Source organism: Hemicordylus capensis, chromosome 2 (assembly GCF_027244095.1).
Source record: "Hemicordylus capensis ecotype Gifberg chromosome 2, rHemCap1.1.pri, whole genome shotgun sequence".
Lineage (NCBI taxonomy): Eukaryota > Metazoa > Chordata > Lepidosauria > Squamata > Cordylidae > Hemicordylus > Hemicordylus capensis.
Genome location: NC_069658.1, coordinates 328,104,618 through 328,129,187, shown reverse-complemented (window position 1 = coordinate 328,129,187; position 24,570 = coordinate 328,104,618). Strand labels below are relative to the sequence as shown.

The following is a 24,570-nucleotide window of genomic DNA, read 5'->3' as shown; positions in this document are numbered from 1 at the left end:
AGCTCCAAAAGGATCTCTCCAAACTGGGTGAGTGGGCGACAAAATGGCAAATGTGCTTCAATGTTGGCAAGTGTAAAGTAATGCACATTGGGATGAAAAACCCCTTCAAGAATATGTATATGGGATCTGAGCTGTCAGTGACTGACCAGGAGATGGATCCTGGGGTCATGGTGGACAGCTCATTGAAAATGTCGACTCAATGTGCAGCAGTGGTGAAAAAGGCCAATTCCATGCTAGGGATCATTAGGAAGGGGATTGAAAATAAAACTGCTCATATTATAATGCCCTTATACTAAACAATGGTGCGGCCACACCTGGAGTACTGCATACAATTCTGGTCACCACATCTAAAAAGGACATTGTAGAACTGGAAAAGGTGCAGAAGAGGGCAAAGAAGATGATCAGGGACCTAGAGCACCTTTCTTATGAGGCAAGACTACAACACCTGGGGCTATCTAATTTAGAAAAAAGACGACTGCGGGGAGACATGATAGAGGTCTATAAAATGATGCATGGAGTGGAGAAAGTGGATAGAGAGAAATTCTTCTCCCTCTCACTTAACACTAGAACTAGGGGTCATCCCATGAAACTGATTGCTAGGAAATTTAGGACCAACAAAAGGAGGTACTGTTTCACACAACTCATAATCAACTTGTGGAATTCTCTGCCAAGAGGTGGTGACAGCCAACAAGATATGGTGACAGCCAACAACCTGGATGGCTTTAAGAGGGGTTTCAATAACTTCATGGAGGAGAGGTCTATCAATGGCTACTAGTCGGAGGGCTATAGGCCACCTCCAGCCTCAAAGGCAGGATGCCTCTGAATACCTGTTGCAGGGGAGTAACAGGGCACGCCCTCAACTCCTGCCTGTGGCTTCCAGTGGCATCTGGTGGGCCGCTGTGTGAAACAGGATGCTGGACTAGATGGGCCTTGGGCCTGATCCAGCAGGCCTGTTATTATGCTGAAGGGCTTCCCTAAAAGCAGATCTTAACAATACACATTGACAATTTAAAGATGAGTGGTGCCAGTGCTACCTGCAAACCGCTCCACACAGCTATCTCCACCTAGAGTAGAATGGCTTTACAAAAAGATACTGAGACTTTGCTAAAGAAAAATGGCCCACTAATGTTGCCTCCTTGTACCATGTCACTGAGCAAGTAGCAGGAGACGTCAAAGTGGGGCAGATCTTCCTAAAATCAATTTTTCCCTGCCTCCTGAGGTTACTCAAGGACTTTATTTGATTATTACATTTCCAGGTCTTTCTCATTAGTACTATATTTGCACAGGCTCCAGTTCACCTGCAGCAGCGCAATACCCTGGGGACAGCCCATTGCTCTGGGGTAATAGCCTATTCAACATTTCTTTGACAACAATCAAAAGATGACCATTCATGACCAGTGTTGGGGAAGGGTCAGGGTTCATGTCCCTACATTAATAAATAAATAAATAAATAAATAGGTTCACAGTACACTAGGGCTTTATTCGATCGCAACTGGGGGGGGGCATGATAGGGAATGGGCCCCTGATCTCTTGGGCTTCCTTCTCTAGGCAAGCAAATGCAGTTGCCATCACTAATAGAAGAATGAGGATTACTTACGGTTCAGGGATTTAACAGCACAGGGTATCTGTTTCTGGGAGGGATCGATGTATGTTCCATGGTAAACACTCCCAAAATGTCCTGTACAGGAAAAGGAAGAGCAGCATTGGAACAAGCCCTTTAATGTCACAGCCTGTTTTTGTGTTTGAGGTCCCTGGACATGAAAAGGTCACACTGCAAAGGCAACAAAACCTAAGGCAATTTTAACAAACTAACAGGTTTGGGTTTTTTTTTTAAAAACTAACAGGTTTGTCTCAAAGACATAGGCCTGAAGAAGTGTTTTATGTAACCCTAAATGCTTTCACTTTCAGCACTTCAAAGTTTAGTTGTCCAGTAAAGGTACCATCTTGTTCTGCTATTTGTTTCTGTTGCAGTTTTGTAGAAACATCATGGTTCCTTAGAGTCATGATCAAACTACATACTGTATTTGTTGACAGTCTGTACCACTTTAGACTGTAGGTGGGGAATAGAAGTCTTTGATGGCCCCTAATTTAAAAAAACCCTCCCTTCACATACAAAGCTAGCATGGAGAAGGTTTGTAGTTTAGCTTTCTCCCCAGAACACTAGTTTTGAAAGTATAGAGAGAGTTTCTTCCCTCATACATGAGGGAACATTCAAACATTTTATCCTACCTGAAGTCTGAAGTGGTATAGTCCAACCATAATACTACCGATCAAAGGCAGACAATAGGAACATAGGAAGCTGCCATATACTGAGTCAGAACATTGGTCCATCTAGCTCAGTATTGTCTGACTGGCAGCAGCTTTTCTTAGGTTGCAGGCAGGAATCTCTCTCAGCCCTATCTTAGAGATGCCAGGGAGGGAACTTGGAACCTAGATGCTCTTCCCAGAGCATCTCGATTCCCTAAGGGGAATATCTTACAGTGCTCACACATCAAGTTTCCCATTCATATGTAACCAGGGCAGACCCTGCTTAGCTAAGGAGATAAGTCATGCTTGCTGCCAAAAGACCAGCTCGGACACTAAAATTTGCATGCTAAAATTCAGTCCTGACATGGATTCAGGATGCAAATATTCAATGCTTTTTCTTCCCAAGCAAGGAATCCTGTATCGTGTAATTAGTGCCAGTATAAATTGCTAGATTACTGAAGGATTTAGCTGGATCAACACATTATAAATATCTTTGGGGAAGAAGAATGTCAGCAATAAAAATCAATGTCATATTTTTAAATATGTAAATTGATATTGCAGATATGAAAAAAGGAATTGTAGTACTACAAGAATGGCAAGGAATAGTTGTTAGCAGCCACAGCCCATATTAACAAGCTGGAGGAGTGGAGAAAAGCCCCAGCTGCTTAGGTACTGGCAGCCACTCTCTCACTGCCTTTGGGCCTCACCCTAGCTGTAATTGAACTGTGTGGGCTGGTCATTTGTCTTGTAGGGAGGGTGAATAATGAGTGTTGAGAATTCCCTTCCCCACCAGATGAATGACCAGCCCGCATGGCTCAACCATAGCTGGGGTGGGGCCAGAAACTGGTACCCAAGCAGCTGGGCTTGATTTCTGCCCTCCAGGTTGTTAATATGGGCTGCTACTATTTAGGTTTATATTGGTGCATAAGAACCAAGAAGAGGTCTGAAAATATCACAAAATCAAATCAATAATGAAGACATTTCAATATCAAATATAATTAAATATAATCAAGCCACCAAAACTATTGCAATAAGAAACTGATTCTTGGGAGGGAGTGAAATATAGTTTCAGATTTGGAACAATATAACATAGATATATGCACTTTATGTACGAGAGAAAGAAAGAATATGATAGATTGTATAAGATTCAATCCTTATTTAGAAGGATATGCTAAAACTTGGTACAAGTTTAAATTAAAAACAACCCAGAATATCATAACTAACTGCACTATTCTATTGTGACAAGTGAACAGGGAATAAGAAGCTATAAAATATGGGGAGAATTAGGTGTTTCTCAGTATAATGACATAAAAAGAGATAATCAAACAATATATGGTATGACAGTTCCTATGGTTTCAATAATTCCAAATCAGATAAGCCAACAGACTGAATATTATGATCCTGAGGTGGGTGTGATAAAGAAGCTCCTTTTGGATTCCATTTGATACATTAGCTGTTTATTAAACTGACCCTCAGCTACTCATGCGATCACATTCCAGGTAACAGCAAAAGGACAAAGCTGAGCCATCTTCCACAAAAGGATGCCCTCTACCACAGGAAAGAGAAACAGGCTGTAGAGGGTGGCAGCAATCCCCCTTTACGGCAAGACCAGAAGAGTAGTTTTTAATCAGGAGTTTGTGAAATCCTGTGTACAAGGTATAGAGCAATCTCCCTCAGGTGAGTGACAGATTTACTGAGATCTGACGTAATTCCAAAATTTTATTAGCTTATGCAGAAGAACGTGTACAGAAAGTGCAGAAGAAAGTGTCCAAACCATCAGATCAAGAATTACTTTCTGACATGATCATGGCAGCAGGAAGGTCAGTTGGCTATTACTGGAAGAGGAGGGAGGTCCCAGTGTGATTCAAATGATATAGGAATATGGGATATAGCAGGGATGGTGAAGGGAAAAGGTTGTGTGTTTTACATGATGGGAGGTAACCAGTCTTGCTCTGTTTATTACCAGAACTAGTATAATGCTATGGTTATTTGTTATTTTAATGCTATTGCATAAGGTCATTCATACAACCAGCCCTACTCAGGCTTGCACAGCCCTAACACAGGTAGGGCTGATTGTGTGGAGGGCCGGGATTGGTCCTGATCCCGGTGCTCTGCAACCAGGTAGACAACTGGGTAAAAACCCCGGGCTAAAAGTGAGGTGAGTGCCCTTCTACTGCGCTCCTCCCACTCATATGGACGCTCACAGCCTGAGTGTCCATAGAGCTAGGTGGAATGAATGTCTGTCTAGCAGGAGGGAAATCTTCCAGTGCACCCTGCTCCTCGCACAGTGCATTGTGGGATGCAGGAGGCTGCAGCCTGCTTTCCCCTTGCTGTTCGTGAATTGCTTGTGCACCAGTTGTGTGGGTGTGTGGTGGGAGCAATCCCAGATTGACGAGGAGCATGTGGGGGGAATGGAAGTTGTGTCCTGCATTCTTCCTGCCACCCTCCCCCAAACAGTTGTGTAAATGACCTTTGTATGTTATTTTCTGCCATCTAAAATTTATTATTATTTTCAAAGAATCATTTGGTTGCAGAGCATATCAACTTTCTGAATCCAGAAAGCAAACAAATTAAACAAATCACTCCAATTTCTAGTCCTCTTAATTATTATGAATACCTTTAGCATGAGTTGTCACAAGATTTGGAAGACTGCAGTGAAAATTACAGAAGGGCTGGAATGCATACAAAATAAGGAAATGTTGAAAGAACTGGGGGCTGGTTTAGCTTACAAAAACCAGCTGACTGAGGTTAGTAATATTTCTGAATTATATAACAGGCTGCTATAAACTAGGATGGTAAGCAATCTCTGCTGCTTCCATTCAGAAAGAATTCAATAGCTAAAAGTGAAGGAGAAAAGATCTGTGACTGAAACCTTTTTCCCTGGCATTTAATCTTGTAGTCATTAAATGAATCACCAATTTTTTTGCTATCCATCATTAGAAGCTTTTAAAAATTGACAGACAAATGGATATTGGTTGTGCTTAAGTACTGGGGGATGAACTATATTATCTTTTGAGAGGGTATTGTATTATACAGGCATGGGAGTGCCTGTTTATTATGGGTGGAAAAGGTAAAACAGTATTATATCGTGTTCTTTTACTTGACCCCTGCAATCTTTTGTGGTTTCTGAAAGCTTTCCCTTTGCAGTATTAATGCTAGATCAGGCATTCTGAATTTCTGAATTTCATCCTGGATAATTGTGTCAGTTTTTAAAATACATCTCTGGAGAAATGGCTAAGTTATGAGGAGCAAAAGTTGAAACATGAAATCATAACACCATGGTTAGGTCTCTACCCACTCACCTCCCATCTCTATATTTACAATGGGAGGTTTTGATAATTAATAGCGAAGCCCAAACTGACTCAATTTCTTCACGAAAGGTCTCTTTTGATAGTCTACCATATAAGGGCCTTTCATGGATTTGTCAAAATAAATATTTAAAATTCTACAAATTAAGAAAATGGCTCTCATTAGGTTCCATGGAAAAACCCTATCCACACACGCCCGCAGCAGTCTGCCGACAGCTGAGAAGGGTCTCTGTTAGGGCTGGTTAATCTGGCTCAATCTCCACCCCATCTAGGAAAGAAGGCATTTATTGAAAATAAAGGGCACCCATCACACTTGCATGGTTTAACTCATGTTTCTGGGACTGGGCTTGTTCTTCTATTACATAGGCCTCAGCTGCTTAGCAGTGGTAGTGGGGCTGTTTCTATGTGACAGTGGCCTCTTCCTTCGTTAGGCCTTGGTGCTCCTACTTAGCTTTTACCACCCTCCAACCTTGTACCACACAAAGGGCAAGGGCTACCGGGTTCCTTGTAAGGGCCAGAGGACCCAGAACTTTTAACAGCTGCATGGCAGGCAGAGGTTCAGCAGATGCAATATGAGAGTGCAAACTGCACCTGTTGATATTCTGCCTGTACTTCTAGCTGCTTGATGGCCAAAACATCAATGGGTGCAGTCACCATCTTCAAATTCTGACAGAAATGGCACCAGCCGAGTTTTTGCCTCGGCTGTTAAGACACAGAGCACTGGCCATGGGGAAAGCAAGCAATGCTTCAACTCTAACAATTACCATGCTTCCACCATGCCTAGAGCTCTGTGTTTAACACCTGAGTGACAGGAAGAAACTTGGCTGGTGGAGATGGGAATTGCACCCGCAGAAGGAACAACAGGAAAAGGTCCAAATCAAAGGGATTTGCACCTAGCAGATAATGAGTGGAACTATTCAAAACACAGACTGTAAAAACAAAGTAACAAAGCTTTGCACAATGTGGCTGACAGAAGTAGCAGTGTAATCTCAATGGTGTTCACCTTTGCCAATTATCTGGTCCCTGCGCATAATCAGCTGCTCTTCTGGGATCAGGACATCCTTCACCTCTTCCAACAGCTGTGGCCGAAGATTTTTAATGGAGCAAGATGGCACCCGAATGAAGGGCATGGAAGAACCATTGCTGCTACCTGTGTATGAGACGCTTCCAAAACGTGCTCCAGAAAAGTCACTCTGTGAGTTCCCTGCCAGAGCAATGTCAACAAGAAATGGTTGAGAAGAAATGAACATGAGACAGATGCAAGCAAAATCTACTTCTCTCTTCACAGTTCATCTTGCCACTTTGTAGTTTAAGCCCCAGGCAAGATTAACTCCCCTTACTGTAACTGCAATGCCACAGGTTCCTTCCAACTAAGGCAATCAAAGGAATGAAGGGGCTAGGGACCATGAAAAGGTTAGGTGTAGGAGGGTTTTTGTTTTTGTTTTGAGAAACATTTAGAGTGAATTGCTTCAGGTGTGGAGATGGTGATGGGAATTTTGTCACTAACTTGAGATATCACTGCTGATGCACAGCTAAAGATACCATGTGACTAAGTATACCACTCATGTGAAGAAAATCCCATGCTATAAAATCAGAAGACCCAGGCAGATTGGTGGCACTATTGTGTCCTTAGGCTCACAAGTTTGTTCCACATCTGCTCCCAAATATTATTAGAGCTTCTTCATGCATCCTTACCAGTAGAATTCGTGTAAACAAAACTCTGGGGAAGAAGAGGGATGCTTGGCATACCCCTGTTGAAGCTTGAAAGTCTTTCCAAATTCTCAGTCCCTGCAGAAACCAAAGAGCAAACCAATTAGCAGCACTCAGCTAGTCTCCACCCTAGGTGGTCTGTTCACTACTCCCTCTGCCACACACACCTTGCTAGACCGGTTACTAAGTCAGATTGCAAACATGACTATTTTGTTTTCTGGCCAGGAGCTTTGCAGTTAGTGCAAATGTGCACTATTATTAAGTCAGTGGAGAAATGCGGTTGAACAAACACCACTGCTGAAAGTCCTTCTCTGATAGGAAAGTGTTATGAGAGCCTTGCAATTACCTCTTTTCTTCTTCCGCCGCATATATTTTATCAGCAGAAATGCCATGAGGCAGGAGATCAAGATGGCGACAAAGGTACTCAAGATAACAGCAATAGGGGAGACTGAGGAGGTCATGACCACAAACCCTAGGTCTGTGCAGTTTCCATTCACACAAATCTAAAAGGAAGGAAGGAATATGTTGGAAGCAGGTTATCAACCATGCCAAAGCAGTGACATCCAATGGCCAGGAATGAGAGGGAGCAAGAATTAACAACCCAGCTGCAGACTTTGGATCACAGGATTATCTTGTCTGCCTACTAAGCTATCATACATCAGTAAACTTCTCTTCCTCGTGCCATTGGAATACTGAGTAGGAAAGATGAAACTCAGTCCAAGATTGTCTGGACTAGAGACTTGGCGGGCCACCATGTAGTATTAGTCCCAAAGTTTCCATCTATCTAGGCATGGACTCCATGCAAGCATACAGCTGGAGATATTCCATATATGCTGTGGTGATACTGGAGTCATCTGTTTAAACATATGGTCATATGCGGCTGCCTGATACTGACCATTGGTCCATCCAGCTCACTACTGTCTATACTGCTCAACTTCGACCCTCCAGCTGTTTTTGGACTACAACTCCCATAATCCCCAACCACAGTAGCCAATAATCAGGGATTATGGGAGTTGTAGGCCAACGTCTGCAGGAGGGCTGAAGTTGAGCAGCCCTGGTACAGTGACTGCAGCATCTTTTCAGGGTTTCAGGCAGGGGTATTTCCCATTCCTAAATGGAGCTGCCAGGGATTGTACTCGGGAACTTCTGCATACAAAGCATGGACCTTCTGAATACTATGGAATGAAGAGTGTCTTCCTAATTAGTCCATTTCCTGCCAGCAGGGGAAAAAAGGACAGCAGAGGAAAGGATCAATGGAACGGGAAGAAAAGATATAATAGGAAAGGGGCAGCATAGGGCACTGGATTCCTGGAGGCAGAGACAAAGGGGTAGCTGACCCTAGGCTGTGATGCTCATGGAGGATGAAGCCAGGCACATTGGAGGCAGATTTCCTGGGAATTGGGGAGTGTGTGTGTGTGTGTGTGTGTGTGGAGTAGCAAGCTGACAGCAGGCTACATAGTAAGAACATTATATCTTTAATCATTGGGGGAGTGGGTAAGAGCCTTGGAGGTAGGCAATCTTGAGTGGGAAAACGGCTGAAAAAGATTAAATAGCCCCTCTTCCTCCTCCCCACCCCTCAGCAGCTGGTCCTTCTCTCAACTACTTTATATGATGAAAAGAAGTTGAGGGGAAGGGGGAAACAATCACAGATTTACATGTAAAGTGCAGCTGGGCCCACAATATCTACTGAAGGAGAAATGACAGACTCTTAGCCAGTAGTTAAGAGAACAAGAGTACTAAAGAGTCTTCTTTAGGCAGGGCTGGTGCACACTAAAACAAGCAAGCAAACAATAAAACATAATTCTAATGTTGGAATTCTAAACTTTGGCAGTCGGACAAAAACTAACACCAAGGAATGAGCTGTGCACATGCATTCCAGAGCTGGCCAGTACCAGCAACTCTGAAAGCAGGAAGCACCTCATGGGCAGAGGCTGATTCAGGGAAAGCAAGTGGACTCAAGACTAGGTGTGGCCTTGCAAATTACGTCATCTGGGATGTGGGCAGTAGGGTGACGCACACACTGGCATCAGAGCCACTTTTCAGCCACTGCTATTAGTGCAAAAACACCAGAGTGCCAGAACTGAGGGGATCACATGATCCACCTTCAAATGCATGTTTTAGCCCCACAGGAGATGTACAGTGTTTCCTGCCCACCCCCATAGCTGGTTGTTCCATGGATACACAGATAGAAGTCAGGAAAGGACCATTAAGAGCCCTCTAGTGAATTCTAAACTGGAGAAACACTTTCATAATGATAAACGGGTCTAAATATCCTTGCCAAAGGAAGCCAGGAACATTGCTTAATGTTCTGCTGTAAAAATGTATCTTTGGCTTCTTTGGTTTGTACTTAGCAAGCATACAAAAACCTTCCTTAAAGGTCAGAATTAACTCTCTTCTAAGCTCACAAGTTGCTATAAAGGTCAGACTTCCTGATGCTCATCAAAATGACGTAGGAGAGACCTCCACATGAACTGACTTAGGTGATTTTTTCCAGGGGGCCACACCATGCTGAACCCTTCTCTTTAATCCTTCTTGAACGTGCACTATGGAATAGTCTCTATTATCTGAAACAGAAGACAAGTAGGAATGAGTAGGAGAAGCTAACTAGAATACGAACTGATGGAAATACCTTCTAGTGAATGGGGCATTCCAGGCACATCTGGCTCTCCATGATCTTTGCAGCCACTAGCGAAAAATCCACCCCAGAGAGCGAGAGCGAGAACAGAACAGAATACACAGGATAGGAGGGACAAGCTGAGAAAGAAAACAAGCTATAAAGAGAAATGTGGGCTGGAGTGGAGGAGGGAGGAAACCATGACATGGTATCAGTATTGGCTGCAGAGCTCTACCTGTGCTGGCAAACCCTGCGGAGGGATGTTCAAGTCCTTGGGGATTCGACAGGTCACCTCGTTCTTCAGCACATTGGGGTGGCAGTCCCTGCCAGCCACTGTCATCGAGATTTTCATGCAACCTGCCAGAGCATCCAGCCCTCTATGCTGTACAAACACACAAACATACATATGTTACCTGATCAAGAGTATAGATCATCATCTCCACCCCACAACAGACTGCTCAGCTTACAACCCAGCCCCACCATGTGCCCTACCTAACCTAGCTCTAAGCCCACTTATGATTCATCTATCCAGAGGTGACTCTCTGCCAGCCAAATTTTGATGGTTCTTAGCATCCACACCCTTAAAGCCCAGCTACTTGTCCTAGGAGTCCACAGCTCTCGCATCATAATCCCTTCTCATTAGTATCTTCTAAAACATACCCTCCTATAAACTGTCTTCTTTTACAATGCTCCCTCCACCACCACGGCCAGCAATTTTATATAATGGGCCCCTATCTTCTATATATTGCTTCCTTCCTTAATGCTGTGTTTCATACATTGGCTCTGATGTGTGCAAGGCTGACTCTGGGCTAACTAGTACCCTGTGCAAAAGCTAAAATTGCTCTCTCAGTGCAAAACACAAATATTATTGGGTTAAAAAAAAAGAAATGGGATATTTTGCTTCAGTCTTTTACTGAATTGAACAAAACATGAAATGTGTACAGTGAGGGAAATAAGTATTTGATCCCCTGCTGATTTTGTCCGTTTGCCCTCTGACACAGAAATGACCAGGCTATAATTGGAATGGTAGGTTTATTGTAGCTGTGAGAGACAGAATAACAACAAACAAATCCTCAAAAGCCCAGTGCCCAAAAGTCAGCGATGGATTTGCATTGTAGTGAGGGAAATAAGTATTCGATCCCCTATCAACCAGAAAGATTTCAGGCTCCCAGGTGTCTTTTCACTATATGCAGGTAACGAGCTGAGATGAGGAACACCCTCTGTAAGGGAGTGCTCCTAATCCCAGCTTGTTACAGTACCTGTATAAAAGACACCTGTCCATAGAAGCAAGCAATCACTCAGCTTCCAAACTCACCACCATGCCCAAGACCAAAGAGCTGTCGAAGGATGTCAGGGACAAGGTTGTAGACCTGCACAAGGCTGGACTGGGCTACAAGACTATCGCCAAGCAGCTTGGTGAGAAGGTGACTACAGTTGGCACGATAACTCGCAAATGGAAGAAACACAAAATAACTGTCAATCTCCCTCGGTCTGGGGCTCCATGCAAGATCTCACCTCGTGGAGTTGCAATGATCATGAGAACGGTGACAAAGCAGCCCAGAACTACATGGGGGGGACTTGTCAATGATCTCAGAGCAGCTGGAACCATAGTCACCAAGAAAACAATTGGTAAGACACTACGCCGTGAAGGACTGAAATCTTGCAGTGCCCGCAAGGTCCCCCTGCTCAAGGCAGCACATGTACAGGCCCATCTGCAGTTTGCCAATGCACATCTGAATGATCCAGAGGAGAACTGGGTGAAAGTGTTGTGGTCAGATGAGACCAAAATCGAGCTCTTTGGCATCAACTCAATTCGCCGTGTGTGGAGGAGGAGGAATGCAGCCTATGAGCCCAAGAACACCATCCCCACCATCAAACATGGAGGTGGACACATTATGCTTTGGGGGTGTTTTTCTGCTAAGGGGACAGGACACCTTCACCGCATCAAAGGGACGATGGACGGGACCATGTACTGTCAGATCTTGGGTGAGCACCTCCTTCCCTCAGCCAGGGCATTGAGAATGGGTCGTGGATGGGTATCCAGCATGACAATGACCCAAAACACACAGCCAAGGCAACAAAGGAGTGGCTCAAGAAGAAGCACATGAAGGTCCTGGAGTGGCCCACCCAGTCTCCAGACCTTAATCCCATAGAAAATCTGTGGAGGGAGCTGAAGGTTCGGGTTGCCAAACATCAGCCTCAAAACCTTTCTGACTTGGAGAGGATCTGCAAAGAGGAGTGGGACAACATCCCTCCTGGGTTGTGTGCAAACCTGGTGGCCAACTACAAGAAACGTCTGACCTCTGTGATTGCCAACAAGGGTTTTGCCACCAAGACCTAAGACATCTTTTGTGAAGGGATCGAATACTTATTTCCCTCACTACAATGCAAATCCATCGCTGACTTTTGGGCACTGGGCTTTTGAGGATTTGTTTGTTGTTATTCTGTCTCTCACAGCTACAATAAACCTACCATTCCAATTATAGCCTGGTCATTTCTGTGTCAGAGGACAAACGGACAAAATCAGCAGGGGATCAAATACTTATTTCCCTCACTGTACATTCTATATTATGTATATTTTGTACATATTCATTATTTTCTGCAATAAAATGGCAGACACATTACTCTCAGGACCTATGAGCTCCAGCAAAGATGAGCCACCAGGCAAAGGCAGCCAGCCCAACCGCCTTCCACGCCCTTCCTGTTTATTGCAAAGGGGCACCCAGAGTGCTTTTCACACAGGGCTTTTAAAGCCCTTGAGCTCGCATCTCCACCAGAATGGAGGGTGTGTGTTCACATATTGAGCAGATTTGCCCCAAAGTCCCTGTGAGATATTGGGGAACACTTCACACAAAATTCGGGATTTTCACTGAGTGTGAGGGTGTAGCCCAATTTATATCCAGAGTAAAAATAAATAAATCCATTTTTTGTGTCTTTTTGGGGACAACTCTGAGTTCGCAGTAAAGCCTCACAGTAAACTCGCGGTAAAGCCTGCTGTGTGAAGAATGCCCAGGAGGCTGCATCATTCTCCCCCCATGTGGGGAAAATGGGAGATTAACCAAGTCCCACATTCTTGACCTAAAACTACTGTCAGCATCACAAGAGTGGTTGCTTTTTACATGGTCCTCATGGAGCATTAGGATACACAGTGCCCCATGTGTTACCCTTTTGCAGTGCCTCCCAAAGTGTGGTGCCCTGTTCAGTCGCATCTCTTAAAGCCAGTCCTGGAAGTGTGTGTATAACAGCTCATGGAAAGAGAGTATGTATATGAGCAATGAAACTAGAAGGCTTTGTCACAGAGGATGCAGGAGCAGGAGAGGTGAGTAAGGATTTCCACAACCTCAGCATACCCCACTTGTTTATAACATTGCTACTGTGTCTTCTGTGATTAAGTTTTGATGACATGATGCTACTGATGTGAGTAAATCACTCACGTGAGCCAATATTTCTCATTCTCCAAGCTATAATCCATTCCCACAAAGTAACCTAGAAGCTATGGTAAGGCAACTCTATTACATACATGAATCTCAATCTCATCATCTCCTTGATCAAGTTCATACAATTTGTTTTCCTGCTCAAAAGGGTAGATCTCTGGCTTGGAGTAGTAGTGGATGGGAAATGTCTTGTGCCATCCATCCATCAAGATGTTCAGGTTTCCATGAATACTCTCCACCTTGCTTCCAAATGGGTAGACAGGACTCTGGCACACTATCCTTTTGGCAGACAGAGGCCTCTCACATATCTGAAGGCATCAAATTAGAAACAGAGGCATTTGAATAAGAGTTGCATTTCAGTTTCATTTGACTTGATTTTAATCAGTCACTTCACTACTTGAATACAGTGTTCAATTCAGGGATCCACATTACTGAAACAAGTATAAACTAAATTGGAGAGCCTACAAGAATGAAATTCAGGGGCTTCACATGAAACACACCACCACATAAATCCCACAAGTAAATTATGCATGGTGCGAAGTAGTACTTGCTTTCTACCCCCTATTTAGAACTTGAAGGTCCATTTTATTGGCTTCCTGGACCCTGCTGTTTAACCACACTGGCATTCTCTTAGATTTGTCTGTACCCTTTCTAATTTGTAGTTTGCATTTTATCTGAGCTTCCATTATACTGGTTTTAAATAACCTCCAGTCTTACCAAAGGGATTATTTATTTATTTTACTTATTTAGTTATCAAATTTGTAGACCGCCTCAAACTTCCGTTTCTGGGAGTCGTCTTCCTTCCTGACTCTCCTTTTCAACTTAAAAAAAAAATAAATTCTCATTTCTGAAATTAAATGTATTGGATTTAGGGGGGTGGATTTTCCATTCACACATGTGATGAATTTGATAGTGATGTGGTCATGGTTTGACAAAACTCACATTTTTAACCAGACACTTCTCCATATTAAATCTCCTCATCTCTTACCAGCTCTGAGACTAGTTGATCTATGGAACAATCATTCATTGTATCTACAAATTCTGACACTTTGTCATTACCTGAATGTACATTTACCTGAATGTACATTTGTCATTACCTGAATGTTACCTAGCTCCATGTTTTTGCAGCTGCTGGAAGATGGGCATGTTAGATGGAGTGCAAAGGCAAGTTCATAAGCAACAGGAGACAGTTTACAAGGCAATGCAGGTTCTCTATACAGTAAGGTAAAGTGTGCTGTCAAGTCGATTTCGACTTCTGGCACCCACAGAGCCCTGTGGTTTTCTTTGGTAGAATACAGGAGGGGTTTACCATTGCCTCCTCCCGTGCAGTCTGAGATGATGCCTTTCAGAATCTTCCTATATCGCTGCTGCCCAATATAGTACTAGTGGGAATTTGAACTGGCAACCTTCTGCTTGTTAGTCAAGCATTTCCCTGCTGCACCACTTAAGGTGACCAGTAGGACCTCATTATTCGCTGATTCGATATTCACGGTTTCATGTATCTGCAGTTGGGTGAATGGCACCCGACCTCAGTATACGCAAGGAAAAAACTCTTTTAAAAGGGTTTAATCCACATATCGAGGTGGCCAGAAATAGTGGCTGGAAATTTGGGGCTGCTGGTCATTTCTGGCTGCCATTTTGAGCACCAGAGCCAATTTGTGGCTCATTTTCAAAGAAAAAACTGCTTTAAAAATTGTGATTTCCTGCCAAAAAATGGCGTAATGGAGATTTTTGGGTTGGTATTGCTGGAATACTGGGGACCCGTGAAGCATGGTAGGACACTTTATTTGGATTTTTCCGTGTCCTTCGGAACCTAACTCCCGCGATCCCATTGACTTAATGTCTTGGTATTTGTAGTTTCAGTATCCGCGGCACTAGCTCAGAATGGAACCCCTGCGAATACCAAGGTCCTCCTGTGAAGTATATTTCATTGTATGCATTATTCATCTTCGCTGAAGGAGAATCCATATAATAAGTGGTTATCATGTTGAACTAGGACTGGAGAGACCCAAGTTCAAATATGTATACAGTCATGCAACTCACTGAATAATCTTGGCCCACTCACTCTTTCTTAGCCTTACAGGGAATAAAATTTGGAAGATGCTTGATTGCTGCTGGTTTTATCCTCCTTTTAATTTTTATTATTTCTTAATTTTTGTTTATTTTTATTATTTCTTATTTGTTGTCTATTTTATTATTTCTTATTTTGTTTTTAGAGATTGTTGTAACCATCCTGCAAATGTTTTATATTGAAAAGCAAAACACACATTTAAAAACAAAGAAACAATTATGCTCTGCAAAAGTTGAAATCAGGACATTGACACAAACATTTGACTTTCTGAAAACTGCAAGGCATTTTTTTTTTTAAAAGAAGGGATATTTCCAGCCTTCATGATTGCTGAGAAAAGTCTGAACATGAGGACTGTTGCCAAAGAAGGTTTTAAAAGCTAAATCATGGGCTGGACTTCTAATCTCAGATGTCTATATCCTGCACAGTACTCTGCTTTCCCACAGTTCTTGGACTCTTCCATAGTGCTTCATCTCTCTTCCCCTGTTACCAACCAAAAGGACTTTCGATTTACCACAGGAAGGCATGGCAAAAAACATTCTAGGGCATACATTCTTCACATTCTGAGTGACGTTAATAATTGAACAGATTTGTTCACAGCAAGAACCAACAATTCTCAAAATGTTGATTATGCTGGATAGGACCACATTTTTACAATTAACAGAATCAAAAGCAAGCTCACCTAAGGCAAAAAGCAAACAATAGAAACAATTGCTAGGAAGAATGAAAATAAGAACAACAGAGCAACAAAACAGGCATTTGAAATAGAGAAGAGAAAGGTGTAAAACCCTTAAGAAAAATATTGCAGGCAAAAGCATACAGCCCTTAAAAGAAATGTTAGTATTAGGGATAAAGCCAAATATGCCCTATGTATGATGTACTTGCTTTCAGCCACAGCTAGGTCACTAGATGCCCCTTCAAGTTCATGGTTTTATGAAAATATAGTCCAATATGGACTATTCAAGGATAAGCATCTCACTCTTGTCCTTTCATACATAAACACTGACAAAAATTAGCAGGGCGATACCTCCCTGCAGAAACTTTGTGTGCAACACATCGGCCGCATTCACATGTAACAGGAAACCACGAGTCCAATGGATCTGCGGTCCCCGCCCCGCCCCCATATGTTTCACAGACATTCAAAACTGCTGTCTCAGAGACTGGAGAAAGGAGGGGGAACTTGCTGCACGGGTGAGAGACCTGGCTTTGTGGGCTTCCTTCTATGAATGTCAGCCCCAGCAGCCAATCATAGCTAGAGCGAGAAAGGAGCTTCCTTCTTCATCTCTGGTTACAGCTTTACATAACTCCAATTCTGCCTTTGGACGTAAGCTGCCGAATGCAAACCTCCTGAGCAGCAAAATTCATTACAACCTGAAGGTTCAAACTGGAGTTTGAGAAGGGAAACCTCAGGTCACTTTTCTGATGGAACCACAGCTGCACAAATTCAGACATTTAAGAAATTCAGCCTCAGGCAACTTTCATCTCTGGTTTCCCATAATGTGTGAATGCAGCCATCCTTTTATAGAGCCGAATGTCTTTCCAGGTGCCTATTTTGATGTCCTTCGATGCCAGGCAAATCCCTTTCTTTTCTCCCAGGTTTTCAAATATGTGATGCAAAGTGTTTTAATTGCTTCTGTTTTTATCCTGCAAATCTTAGAGATTGCCTCTTTCCCTTTGTACCATTAAGACTTGTCAGATTTAATAGACAACATCTTCACGAGTCCCTCTGTGGGCCAAGTCCCTAGAACAAGGATACACAGGGAGGTCTTCTAAATGGCTGCTTCACACATGTGGAATGTCCTTCCCCAAGAAAAATAACAAAGACTGACAGAATTTTCCTGAAGCACTGAAAGTCTTCCTCATTTGGGCTGTCTTTTGGCAATGGGTGTTAAGAGGGTATGAATAATTTCAAGCTGGCACAATACCGTATATGAGCAGGGAAATACTTGTTTGGATTAAAGCTATAAGGATGTTAATTGGAACAGACTGTGTTTCACTAGTATTGGAAGATTTTCACTGTCTACCAGTTTGTTATTGGGCACAATTCAAAGTGCTGATTTTAACACTGAACGCACTGAACAGTCCAGGACCATGAACTTATAGTAAGAAGTTTTAAAATAAGCCACCCTGAGAATTATATATTGAGAATGTATTAGAATTAAATATTGAAAAGCATGATATTGTTTTTAAATAAATAAAACCTGACACTTTTAAAGACAGCAGTAAGTCCCACTGAGTCCAGTGAGATGTACTCTCTAGTCAGCGTGCTTAAGATTTCAGCCTTAGTTAATACAATCAAGGATTTCTTCCTCTCCAGCTGGAATACTCACTTTAGTTGGTGTCTGTTTTCTGGCAGACTCAAATTGTACTTTCATGTAATATGTTGAATCCAGATTGGTGCCATAGATGGAGATATTTGAACCCCTGAAAAAAATGAGAGGTTCTGAAATAAGGACAGACAAAAATGTATATAGCAAGAGGTTTTGCAGGTATATTCCAATGGGGTGTGTGGATTTGTACAACAAAACTAAAGAAATTGGTAACGGTGTATCCAACTCTCAGATCCTAATGCCACAGTCACCCAGGCCTTTATGATTGTGTAAAGTCATGTACTTTATGGCTGTAAATCATCTTTATCTGATTAAATAGGATACTTCAGGACTGAAGCAACTTTACTTAACTGATAACTTGTTGCATGATACCCAACACAACAAGACTAGGACAGGGAATACAAACAGAGCATTCCCACAGAAACTGGTGTGTGGCTGAAAAGGCAGACTCACTCATAGGTACAGTTGGGGGAAATTTGATGTATCTGGGGATTTTCTCGATACCAGAAGTGCTGTGGAGAGGAAAAATGCTCCCCATCTATTACCACGGTCACAGAAGCATTGGACAGGTTGCTTGCAGCAGGGGTGGTACAAATTACGGCTTCCTCTTTCTGGCTGGGAAAAGACAACAAACAGCACAATAACACTCTCCTCAGTCATCTACCATCTAGCCCCTTCCCCACACAGGATGGAGATTCTGACAAGATGGATGTGACATGGCATAGTGACAGCACCACTTTTGTGGTTAAGGATGTGCACCAGAACTGCTCTCTGTCTCTCTTATACCCCCTGCATATGCTAATGAAATGGTCTTTATCCTTTTGACACTATGTAGTCTACAAAGCATTCTACAAGACAGAATGGTGAAATCATGTTCTTGTCTAGCAGGTAAGCTGGGGAGGAGAGCTGGTCTTGTGGCAGTGAGCATGAATTGTCTCTTTTGCTAAGCAGGGTTTGCCTCAGTCTGCATTCTGCCTTGGTTTGCATTTGGATGCGAGATTACATGCGAGTGCTGTAAGAATCACCCTTAGAGGATGGGGCCATAGCTCAGTGGAAGAACATCTGCATGCTTGCATGTAGAAGGTTCCAGCTTCACTCTTTGGCATCACCAAGTAGGGCTGGGAGATACTCCTGCCTGAAACCTTGGAAAGCAATGTAGACAGTACTGGGCTAGATGGCTCAATGGTCTGACTCAGTATAAGCCAGCTTCCTATGCTCCTAGCTGGTAGCAGGACCCTAGGCAAACATCTTTCCTTTTGAGGAACTGGAAAAAAACTGATGAGCCCTTTTATATAGTATGGTCAGAGGCCAGTTGGTGGAGAAATACCTGTTGTGCCCTTCTCCAGTTACCTCTGCCAAGAGTATCATCCTAGAAGTATTGAGTCGTTCAGATTAAAAGGTGATCACATTGGGCAGGTAGGTATTCATTATTGTTCCCTGAAAAAACAATACTCAGTGCACCAGTTTTCACAGAGCATATCTAATGGCAGATCTCACAGAGACTGCAACTCAGGAGGAAAGTATGAGAAATGAGAGCAGCCAGCCACTGTTTTGCACATAAAAGTCCATATTGCACATTGTATCATCAGATGCCAGAAAGATGTTTTTGACACTTGAGTGGATGTCTGTGTTTATCTACTGGGTAAATGCAACTCTATAATATAGCTTACTTCCTTTTTCTAGATATATTACCATCAGAGTCAGAGAGAAAAGGATCTTGCTCATTTCTGATATGACTGCCATAAATCAGTCAAGCTAATGTCTGTGATGGGCTTCATTTACTTCTCATTGATAAGACTGTTAGGAAATGATGGGGACCCCACACCTGTAATTTAGGTCACTTGGAAAGCTTTCCAACATTAATAAATCAACTTCCCCACACCTGTAATTTAGGTCACTTGGAAAGCTTTCAGACATGAATAAATCAACTTTCTAAATTCATCTTGATTCAAAATTACAGTTTCCATCTTTATAAAAAGCTCATCTTCCAGCCCTACAACCCAATTCCACAATTGTCTGTATTTGCCATACCTTTCTTTTTGGATCAAAGAACAATCCAGGCCATTAACCATCACTTTTCTTGTGCCTCCAACTAGGAGGTTTTGTCCCTGTATAAAGATCTCTGTGCCTCCATCCTGTGGGCCATATGCAGGGTGGATAGACGTTACATTTGGCACCTGTTGTTGGAGAAGATAACAAATGTTTAATTCACTGTGTAGAGTTCTCTGAAAAAAGTACCTGCCTTAACACCAATTTTATCAGGTGTTTGGTACCTGTTGTTGGAGAAGATAAAGGAAAAAGGTAAACTGTGCCATCAAGTCGATTTCAACTCCTGGAGCCCACAGAGCCCTGTGGTTTTCTTTGGTAAAATACAGGAAGGGTTTACCATTGCCTCCTCCCACACAGTATGAGATGATGCCTTTCAGCATCTTCCTATATTGCTGCTGCCCAAGATAGTGCCAGTTAGGGATGTGTGAACCGATTCAAATTCGAACCAGTTTGAATTCGAACCAGGGTGGTTTGAAGGTTTGAATTCAAACCGAACCAGCCATCAGGTTCAAGCTGCAGGTTCGAATTCAAACTGAACCAGGGGGTGGTTCAATTCGAACTGGTTCAAACTGGTTCGGACCTCCAAAAGGGGGTGGGGTGGTAGCTGGCACCCATGGCTATCTACCACCCAAATCCCAAAGCAATCGGACACTCGTATGATTTTTTTAATGAATTTTTGAAATTTATTTTTATTTTTTTCTCATAGGGTATAATAGGACTCGAACCAGCCCATTATTCCTTATTGTGGAGCACCCATGGGTGGCAACAACCACCCAAACCCTGAAGCAATCAGACACTCCTACATTTTTTATGAATATTTGAAATATTTTAATTATTTTTCTCATAGAGTATAATGGGACCCGAACCAGCCCATATCCCCTATTGTGGAGCACCGAGGGGCACAAAAGTGGGGTAGGTGGTAGACAGACAGGGGTGCCTACCACCCACAAAACCCCATGGCAATTGGACACTCCTCTGATTATTGGTGAACTTTTAAAGTATTTTTGAATTCCTCATAGGGAAATAATCAGGATTGCAGCAAATGTATAGCTTCACGTAGGGGGGGAAAGGGGTGTCCTAGAGTGGAGTGTGGTGGGTGGTAGTTCCCAAGGTGGGCAAGGAAGCTATCAGAATTATTTGAAAGGAACTGGGCAAAGGGCTGATTTTTAGGGGTGTGCAATTTGGGTTTTCGGTGATTCGGTTTGGGACCCGAACCGAATCACCCCCATTCTGTTCTGTGCCCGAATCTGGGCTACCCAAATCACCCCTGATTCGGTTCGGATTCGGATTAAATCCAAATCCAAATCGATTCGGGTAAGAAAAACGGGTCCCAGGGGCAAAATAGTGGGGTGGGGTGGTAGTGCCCAATGGTTGGAGGCTACCACCCAAATTTCAGGGGAATTGGGCAAAGGGCTGATTTTGGGGGAATTTCTGAAGTTTTAGTGTCTTTGGGGCAGATCGGGGGCATAGCGTGGGATCTGGGCAAAAAGAGTGGGGTGGGGTGGTAGTTCCTAATGTGTGGAGGCTACCACCCCAATTTCAGATTGGGCAGAGGGTTGATTTTTGGGGAGTTGTTGAAGTTTACGCGTCTTTAAGGTTTTTCCCCATAGAGAAGCATTGAGGTGTCAGCAAATGTATAGCTTCACGCGGGGGGCAAAGGGGTGGCCTAGAGCAGTGTGGGGTTGGTGGTAGTGCCAGGTAGGGTCAAGGAAGCTACCTGAAATTTTTCAAAGGATTTGGGCAGAGGGCTGATTTTGGGGGAATTGTTAAAGTTTACACGTCTTTAAGGTTTTTCCTCATAGGGCATACATGGAGCTTTCAGCAGCCCCATAACTGCACTTGGGGGGTGCTGGGGTGGCCCGGAGTGAGTGGTAGTGTAGTGCACATAGGGTGCCAACCACCCCCATGGGTTTCTAAACCATGGGGTACAGGGTTCTGCTGTTTCAGAGGTATTCTGAGTGTGGATTCTATGATAGCTAATGAGATTTTCAATGAAACACCATGAATCCACTCTAATTTGCTATCATAGAATCCACTTCTATGATGCGTAAACTTCAACAATTCCCCAAAAATCAGCCCTCTGCCCAATCACTCTGAAATTGGGGTGGTAGCTACCACTACCACCCCACGCCACTCTTTTTACCCAGATCCCACGCTATGCCCCCGAACTGCCCCAAAGACACTAAAACTTCGAATATTCCCCAAAAATCAGCCCTTTGCCCAATTCCCCTGAAATTTGGGTGGTAGCCTCCATCCATTAGGCACTACCACCCCACCCCACTATTTTGCCCCTGGGACCCGAAATTCGAGCTGACGTCACATCAGACCTTTTTGCATTCAAATCAATGGAGGCAAAAAGGCGGGAAATTCAAAGAGACGTCATCCCGAATCACCCGAATTTTTCGGGCACGAATCAGGGGTGATTCGGCTTGGCCCCGAAAAATATCGGGGGACATCGGTGGTGATTAGGTTCGGCCCCGAATCACCTGAAATTGCTCATTTCAGGCACAGATCGATCTGTGCCCAAAATATTTTGCACATCCCTACTGATTTTTAAGTGATTTTTCAAGTTTATGCGTCTTTAAGGTTTTTCTCCATAAAGAAGCATGGAGGTGTCAGCAAATGTATAGCTTCACGTCGGGGGCAAAGGGGTGGCCTAGAGCAGAGTGTGGTGGGTGGTAGTGCCCAAGTGGGGCAAGGAAGCTATCAGAATTATTTGAAAGGAATTGAGCAAAGGGCTGATTTTTAGGTATTTTTGAAGTTTATGTGTCTTTAAGGTTAGCAGATGAGAGTGGATTCATGGTTTGTCATTGAAAATCTAATATGCTACCAAAGAATCTACACTCAGAACACTTCAGAAACAACAAAACCCAGTACCCCATGGGTTAGCAACCCATGGGGGTGGTTGGCACCCTCTTTGCACTAGGCCACCACTCACTCTTGGCCACCCCAGCACCCCACTAGTGGCTTTAAGGTTTTTCTCCATAGGGAAGAATGGAGGTTTCAGCAGCCCCATAACTGCACTTGGGGGGTGCTGGGGTGGCCCAGAGCAAGGGTGCCAACTACCCCCATGGGCACTACCACCCACCACACTCTGCTCTTGGACACCCCTTTCCCCCCAATGTGAAGCTATACATTTGCTGACACCTTCATGCTTCTTTATGGAGAAAAACCTTAAAGTCGCATAAAGTTCAAAAATCACTTAAAAATCAGCCTTTTGCCCAATTCCTTTCAAATAATTCTGATAGCTTCCTTGCCCACCTTGGGAACTACCACCCACCACACTCCACTCTAGGACTCCCCTTTCTCCCCAACGTGAAGCTATACATTTTCTGCAATCCTCATTATTCTCTATGAGGAATTCCAAAATAATTTTAATATTCACCAATAATCAGAGGAGTGTCCAATTGCCTTGGAACTTTGTGGGTGGTAGGCACCCCTGGGTGTGTACCACCCACCCCACTTTTGTGCCCCTAGGTGCTCCACAATAGGGGATATGGGCTGGTTCGGGTCCCATTATACTCTATGAGAAAAATAATTAAAATATTTCAAATATTCATAAAAAATCATAGGGGTGTCTGATTGCTTTTGGGTTTGCATGGTTGTTGGCACCCATGGATGCTCCACAATAGCAAATAATGGGCTGGTTCGAGTCCCATTATACCCTATGAGAAAAAAATAAAAATAAATTTCAAAAATTCATTTAAAAATGTACGAGTGTCCAATTGCTTTGGGGTTTGGGTGGCAGGTACCCCGGGTGCCAGCTACCACCCTACCCATTTTTGGATGTCTGAACTGGTTCAAACCAGTTCAAAACGGTTCAAATTCAAACCGAACCAGGGGGAGGTTCGAGCAAAACCAAAACTGAACCACCCCCTCCTGGTTCGAACTTGGTTCGAATTCAAACCGAACCGGGAAGACCGGTTTTGTGCACATCCCTAGTACCAGTGGGGTAGTACCAGCTCGCTGACTACAAAAACAAGGGCTGGAATTTAGACTTCACAGCTCTGGAAGCTCCTTCTAATCTCTAAATTCTGTGAAGGAAACCAGACCCCGTGTTGGACAATATAAATGCATCATATACAATTGAGAACAATTCCTTTTCAAATATGAAATGGGATCATAGTAATTGTTCCGGTAACCTTTTCAAAAAGTATAGTTCCTAGACTCCAATTCCAAAGCTGTTGAAGGAAGAGAAGATCTTGGAAATGTCAGCCTGGAGCTTATTGTCTTATTGAATTACTCCTTCATTCCACACCTAAGAGCCAATGAATGATGTTGACAGACTTATAGATGCTTTTCCATTCAGACTGCTAAAAGCTTCTCAACCCAAAGTTGGAGTTGCTAAATTCAAAATTCTCAATAAATTCCGGCTGTGCAAGCCATGGACAATGATTACAATTACAATACATTATATGAATGTTGATAAGTTTTCAGAAACTAACCTAAATGTCTTTGGTTTGTACCATCTAAAATTCCTTTCTTTTCTCAGTTTTTAATCACAAATTAGTAAAAGAAGTGGTGGAAAGAAATAAAACCTACCATAAATATAAAGCCATTGAGGACTGAGGAGCCAGCAATATAGGGGGTGTTTTGGTGCATTATTGAGATCTCTTTAATGGTGAGCTCAACCTTTTGTGGCTCGAGCACCTTCACTTCTCCCTGTGGCTCCAAAGTGCAGACAATCACTTCAACAAAATCTTTCCAGTCTGGCACTTCATTGTACCTGAAAGGAAGACAGGGAAGAGTAGAGAAAGGGTGGCAGAAAGATACATGTTCCCAAAGCCAAGAACATATGCACTTAGAGTCT

General features: G+C 43.2%; 1 protein-coding gene across 3 annotated transcripts in view; it reads right to left on the bottom strand.

The window, feature by feature from the left end:
* The window catches only part of MST1R (macrophage stimulating 1 receptor), an 87,278-nt gene that overhangs the window by 12,573 nt on the left and 50,135 nt on the right, over positions 1 to 24,570 (bottom strand). For all 3 annotated transcript variants that reach the window (XR_008317792.1, XM_053303152.1, XM_053303153.1), the window contains exons 7-16: positions 24,303 to 24,486; positions 19,743 to 19,888; positions 18,165 to 18,326; positions 17,712 to 17,805; positions 13,400 to 13,621; positions 10,115 to 10,261; positions 7,612 to 7,768; positions 7,251 to 7,343; positions 6,559 to 6,759; positions 1,598 to 1,678 (exon numbers count right to left, since the gene is read on the bottom strand). Coding sequence is in view for 2 of the 3 variants with exons in the window: in XM_053303152.1 (XP_053159127.1) it covers positions 1,598 to 1,678; positions 6,559 to 6,759; positions 7,251 to 7,343; positions 7,612 to 7,768; positions 10,115 to 10,261; positions 13,400 to 13,621; positions 17,712 to 17,805; positions 18,165 to 18,326; positions 19,743 to 19,888; positions 24,303 to 24,486 (1,487 nt within the window). In the remaining variant the exon portion in view is untranslated. The remainder of the gene's footprint in view (positions 1 to 1,597; positions 1,679 to 6,558; positions 6,760 to 7,250; positions 7,344 to 7,611; positions 7,769 to 10,114; positions 10,262 to 13,399; positions 13,622 to 17,711; positions 17,806 to 18,164; positions 18,327 to 19,742; positions 19,889 to 24,302; positions 24,487 to 24,570) is intronic.